The 6,000-nt window shown below is 44.1% G+C and overlaps 1 protein-coding gene and 1 long non-coding RNA gene across 4 annotated transcripts in view; one reads left to right on the top strand and one right to left on the bottom strand.

The window, feature by feature from the left end:
* hcfc1.S (host cell factor C1 S homeolog) overlaps positions 1 to 1,018 on the bottom strand; it is a 35,770-nt gene extending 34,752 nt beyond the window's left edge. For 2 of the 3 annotated variants that reach the window (XM_041574279.1, XM_041574280.1), the window contains exon 1: positions 430 to 863. In XM_041574279.1, the coding sequence (XP_041430213.1) occupies positions 430 to 616 (187 nt within the window). In that variant the 5' untranslated portion in view covers positions 617 to 863. 3 annotated transcript variants of the gene reach the window in all.
* Positions 1,019 to 1,236: 218 nt separating this feature from the next.
* On the top strand, positions 1,237 to 2,240 carry LOC108700005. Its single transcript, XR_001932917.2, has 2 exons — positions 1,237 to 1,374; positions 1,925 to 2,240. It is a non-coding gene; the product is annotated as an uncharacterized LOC108700005 (long non-coding RNA).
* The last annotated feature ends 3,760 nt before the right edge of the window (positions 2,241 to 6,000 follow it).

Genomic DNA, 6,000 nt, shown 5'->3' on the forward strand with positions numbered 1-6,000 from the left:
ATCGCCCCTCATTCCACAAAGCCTCTGACTTTCCTTTATTAGAATAACATTTCCCTGCAGGACAAATGCATTGCCATGTTACATTGGCGGCCCAGGATTGGCTGGGCAGACAAGCCCCACCCACTTTCGCTCCCGTCTACCAGATCCTCCCGCTGCAAGGGAACCCGCCATTTTTCTTTGTGGATTGAAACATAAGGGAAGAGAGCGGATGGGAATATCTGCGGTGCCTGCTCAGACAGCCTTTACATAAACAGTATAAGAGGGCCTCAGATTAATAGCTGTAGTGCAGGAATGTCCTGACCACGTTCCTTCCGCCCTTTCGGTCGGGTGCTGGGAGCTATAGTCCTCCAATAGCAGCAGCGGAGGGAGCATAGACTGAACTACATACAACTTGTGACTGATTTCTAGTTCATGACAGGAGTTACTCACACGTGTTATAAACATGCAGCTCGTCCACGATGCCCTCGTTTCCTCCTCCAAAAACCACAATAAGTTCCTTAATAGCCACAGCTCTGTGTCCATGCCTCGGCCTAGGCACAGGGCCTGACCATCCAACTACTCTCTTCCAGCGAGGCTGTAAAGCACCTGCTGTCGATAGGGCCGGAGTCGCAGCCATTGTAGATCGCTTGCGATAGAATTCCCTCCTTCGTTATAAGTCCAGGGGCAGACAGTATTTTCTTTATTCCTAGTGATAAATAAAAGCCCAGTGGTTCCGTTGCAGGTACTATAAAAGTGATAGGAATAAAACGGGGGAGAAAATATCAGATGAGGCCTAGTTTGTTGCCGGTCTCACTGAGGCGCTATGGGAGCCGCCATTTTATGACGGCGGCCAGAGAGAGAAAAAAGCGCTAATTCTTCTCCTGCCCACGGGCTTCGCCCCTTCTATGGCCACACGGGGACCTTCTACCGTCCTCTCCTCAGGCAGCTTCTTTGTTGCCTCGCTGGTGAAGGGTAAGTTTCCTTAAAACCGCCCGGGAGTTACAGAGCTGAGGGAGTCCATGGGAGCCGCCATCTTGTGCCGTCCAAACAAACCAATAAAGAGTTGGTAGGAAGAGCAAAGATGGCGGCGAGCGGGGCGACAACACACAGAAATATCCAAACTCCTCCCTTTTTGTTGTGGGTTTCGATATTGGTTCGGGTCGTAGTCAGGGGGAATCGGTAGAAATCATCACTGATCGAACGTGCAGACCAGATGTCATAAAAAAGAAGAAAGCCGGCAAGCCACCAACTCCCAGCTGCCCCTTCTTCCCACCTGTCAACTGGATTTCCTTGAAAAACAAAAGAAGGCAACAAGAAAGGAACACAGAGTGCGAAGCGGCAGTTTTTGCCCGCCTGGAAAATCCGTCTGCGACCGCTGATCTCGCCGTGCACACGGTGGGTAGGGTACCGGAGACTGTTTTCACGCCTCCCTGGGAGCCGCCATCTTGTTAGCGCCCGCCTCCAACCTTCCTCCTCCTCCGGAGACAATAAGATGGAGGCGGAGACTGCGCTGTGCGGCGGTGGCGGGCGGGGTAGAGGAAGCGGCGTTTACTGCGGCCTGGCGAGAGTGAATAGAACAGGGGGGAAAATAAAACATGAAGTGGTTTGTCACTGAGCGCCTCATCCAATATGGCGTCCATGTAAAGACACACGGAATGTGCGACACTACCACAGTTCCTCATTGTGCTGCACTCAGTGTGCGTTCCATTGCAGTATAGCTTTAAGGCGGATATATATTCCACCTGAGCGCATTGCCTCCGCTGCTGAACTAAAACTCCCGTCATGCACAGTTGCGAATGTGTAAAATGAGTTTGAATAGACGCTTGTATAATAGGCTAGTGTGCTTTTTATTTAGTTGTAAGTGCCTTTTAATTATAACGACAGACAAAAACATTTGATATACATTTATGTAGTGGGTCAGATTTTATTATCAAATCTTTTTTAGGTCATTTCCTGAGGCAAAATGAAGCGGATCCAGTCTTATGCCAGAGATGGAATGGAAATCATAATGGAAGAGCATTCAGACCTCTTGGGAGAGGACAACATTACTAACGTGTCCACTAAATATGTGGGAGGATGTTGAAAAGGGTCCCAACAGGCCCTGACAACCTAAGATTCCTGGGCAATATTGCTAGTGAATGATCAAGAATTCTTTAAAAGCTTAAGCCCCAAAGAACGGAAGAAGGCTGCCTGCATCCTAAAGAACTCCAGTAGTTCAAGCATAGCTGGTTGAAAAGTGATTAAAGATTTGCTTAACACCATTACAAAGTGTATGGTTTCTTGGGAGCTGTCAAATAAGATTCAAGACCTTCTATATGCTGTTACAGTATAACTCCCAGCAGCCTTAACTCTTAGCTGTTGTTGAGAGTTGTAGTTTAGTAATATCTATAGAGCAACTAACCCAGTTTTTGTGGGGCTGTCCGACGGATAGTAGGCTTATGGGGGCTCAGCCTGAAGGCCAGCTAGGGTGAGAAACTATGTTCCCTCTAATTCCTTTTTGGCTATGTGAGCAAAAAAATATTATTTTGTGCATCACATTCTAAACCCATTTGCTCAGTTTTTAAAAACTGTGTGCTCAGGTCAGAATTAATGCAAAATTCTATGTTTAAACACAAAATTCTTTGTACGTAGGCCTCAAAATTTGTGTTTGACCACACACCTTAGAGGGAACATTGGTGCGAACTGAAAAAACTGATTTTTCAAGACATTCTCTATTTTAGCCTCTGTAGGGCGCTGAATAATAGGGACCATTGATCTTTATGGGTATGTGCACACTTGGAAGCAAAAGCACAGAGCTGTATTTCTTTTGTGCTATTCTGGGAGGGAAGGGGTGGATACACACAAGTGGAGTGAAAAAAAAAAACTGCAGTAAGAAAGTTTTTGAAACAAAACTATATCATCATTTTGACATTAACAAAATCATCTAATTTTATTGGTGGGGGGGATACTTTTGCTGTGCTGCTAGGGTTGCTACCTTTTCTGGGGAAAAAATACCGTCCTTCCTATATATTTATCTTTTTTCCCTATTAATAACATTGGGATCAGCCATAATTTTTACCGGACAGGTAAATTTGACCCTATGTGCTGGTCAAATTTTCATGCTTCCCTGGTCGCACGGTGTCGGACTGGTCCGGCGGTACAGGGGGGAGCAGAGGGCGCTTTGCATCCAGCGTGGGTAGAGTTGCCACCTTTTCTGGAAAAAAAATACCGGACTTCCTATATCATACCTCCCAACTGTCCCGTTTTTAGAGGGACAGTCTTTTGACAGCGCAACCCTCAGTCCCTCGTTTGTACTGGAAAGTTTTTCTCTGCACTGAACAGTCGGAAAAAGAAACAAAGTTTCTAACTTAATTGGCTTTTGGCAGAGAGCCCAGAACAGCCATAGCTGCATATAATAATTTTTTGTAACAATTTGTAACAATTTCAAGATAAGCAAATAAGTAATTGTAACAATATAAGATAACAGGTCTCTTGGGAAAAGTTAGACTCACAGCTTAAAGGGCAATTCACCTTCATAAGCAAAACTGTAATAATTGGAAAAAAAACACATAAATATGTTCAAACTTTCATAACCTGCCAAATTTTGTAAAATTAACATGGTAATTGGGGGGTGTGGCCACAAAAAGGGTGTGGTCAAACTGATTTCAGCGCACTACGTGCGGCACCTTTTCTGTCCCTCTTTTTATTTCCAAAATGTTGGGAGGTATGCCTATATATTGATTTTTTTCCCTATTTATAACATTGGGATCAACCATCATGTTTACTGGCCAGGTTGGTAAAATTCAGGCCAGGGTACCACCCATCACATGTATAAAATCTAGTATTTTGCTGCTTTTTTAATATGTAATTACGGTGTTTCTTTAAAAAATAAATATAATTCCTATGAAGCGACCATATATAGGCACAACTGCACCCTCAGTCAGTCCTATATGGTTAGTATTTGGAGTCGTGACTAATTATTGGAGGCTTGCGTTATCCACTGCACCTATAATGGGAACTGCTAGCTTTAATGTCTCATGACTTCATTGTGAAATCCAGCGTTAACGTTTATATATGGGGGAGTTTTTCTTAAGTTGAGAAGTGACAGGCGCCATCTTGCTAGCCGCTCTCCTCCCTCGTAGTTAAGAGGCAGACGAAGTAATGGCGCTGGGTCTCTTCCTCTGTTCCCCGGATGTTGATGTGAAAACAAAAGGACGGGACATTAAAGCGTTATAAAAATCGGGCTCTCGCTCGAGAAACTCTGCTTGCACTTAGTTATACCGTCACATAAAGAATTCAACTACGAAAGATCCTATGTTTCAGAAGGTGTAGGTGCAATTCTACTGCTGGGTGTCATGGCGCCGATTGTGGAACACGGCGGACATCTTATTGTCGGCTCTTAGCAACGGTTGCCATGGGCCGTTGGCAGGCGGTGGAGGAAGCTTCCATTTTCGCTAGCTAGCTTCGTCTTCTGTCCCTTTGGGAGGCGGGAAAATATGGCGGCTCATTAGCATAGTTAAAAAAAAGAAATCGGTACACGGGTTCGCTTTGTTTGAACCTGTTTTGCCCTCGTAATGATTTAGCAACTATTGGCTTAATTTGAAATTGTAAAAAAAAGCTGTTTTTTTCTAAAAGGGGAGTCAGTGCTCTCGCTCCACCTCACGTGGGTTTGACAATAAACACATGTAGAACAATTACATCCTTGTCAGTTCTTTCTCATTTTCTGTAGAAAAAAAAAGTTGCTGGTGTAGATTGGGTCCCTCCTGTTTTGTAAAAGTGCCCAAGTGCCACAGATTTTATAAACAACCAATTCATATGGTTTAGGCTTATGATACTTACCCCTGTCATTTAGCATACCTCCCAACATTATGGAAGTAAAAAGAGGGACAAAAAAATTTTTCCCGCATGTAGTGCAGCAATTTTATTGACCACACCCCTTTCTGTGGCCACACCCCCTAATTACCATGTTTGTTTTACAAAATTTGGCAGGTTATGAAAGTTTGAAAATAGTTCTCCTTATCTAAACTGTGTTTTTGTGTCTCAAAATTGTTACAAAGTATCTTATTTGCACCTGTTAGCTGTTCTGGGCTCTCTGCTAAAAGCCAATTAAGTGAGAAACTTTGTTTCTTTTTCTGGCTGTTCAGTGCAGAGAAAAGAGGGACTTTCCAGTACAAATGAGGGACTGCGGGTTGAGCTGTCAAAAGAGGGACTGTCCCTCCGAAAAAGGGACAGTTGGGAGGTATGATTTAGTGAAATGGAATCTGCCACAGGCTGCATGGCTACTTCTCTGCCGGCTGAAATCTGCACAAACCAATCCATAGGCATTGAATGCATTAATATTATTGTAATTGTGACTAGGGTTGCCACCTCACCCCTTTAAAATAAAAGGGAACACATATGGAATACACAGCTTGCAAGGCTAATTAGCATTTAGATGCATCATGCAAGCCATGGAAGCTGTGTATTCCATATGTGTTCGGGTTTAAAGGGGTGAGGTGGCAACCCTAATTGACCTTTAAAGGGGTGAGGTGGTAACCCTAATGTGACCTTTAACCTGCTTATGTCGGTGGAGGATTTACCAACTCATAATCAGATATAAAAAGAAGAAACCATAAAAGCAGAAACTATTACGTCCTGTCCCCCCAATGTCCCCCCAAATGGATCAGCCCCATCCCACCAATGGCCAATACGGGTCATAAGAAAAAAACAGCAACCCTACCTGCACCCCCCCCCTTGTGCATGTGCTAGGGCCACAACTAAGGGTAGAAGAAAGACCTCCTCTGATGAAGTGCCCAATAGCACGAAAAGCGTCAGGAGAGAGTGGCTGAACATAAGGTAGGCAGACTGGGGGTGAAACTGCATTGTGGTGTGTGTTGTTGAAATGTCTTGTAAGGCTTATGTGAATTGTAGTTTGTTTAAATTGCACAAATAAATGTTTTAAGTGAGATGCTGTGCATGTCTTTAATTTAAATGCAATAGAAGAAAGAGGCATGTATTTTCTGACCCTTCTATAGCTCCTGCTCCTCCCTTTACGCCCCCCAC

Source organism: Xenopus laevis, chromosome 8S (genome assembly GCF_017654675.1).
Source record: "Xenopus laevis strain J_2021 chromosome 8S, Xenopus_laevis_v10.1, whole genome shotgun sequence".
Classification (NCBI taxonomy): Eukaryota; Metazoa; Chordata; class Amphibia; order Anura; family Pipidae; genus Xenopus; species Xenopus laevis.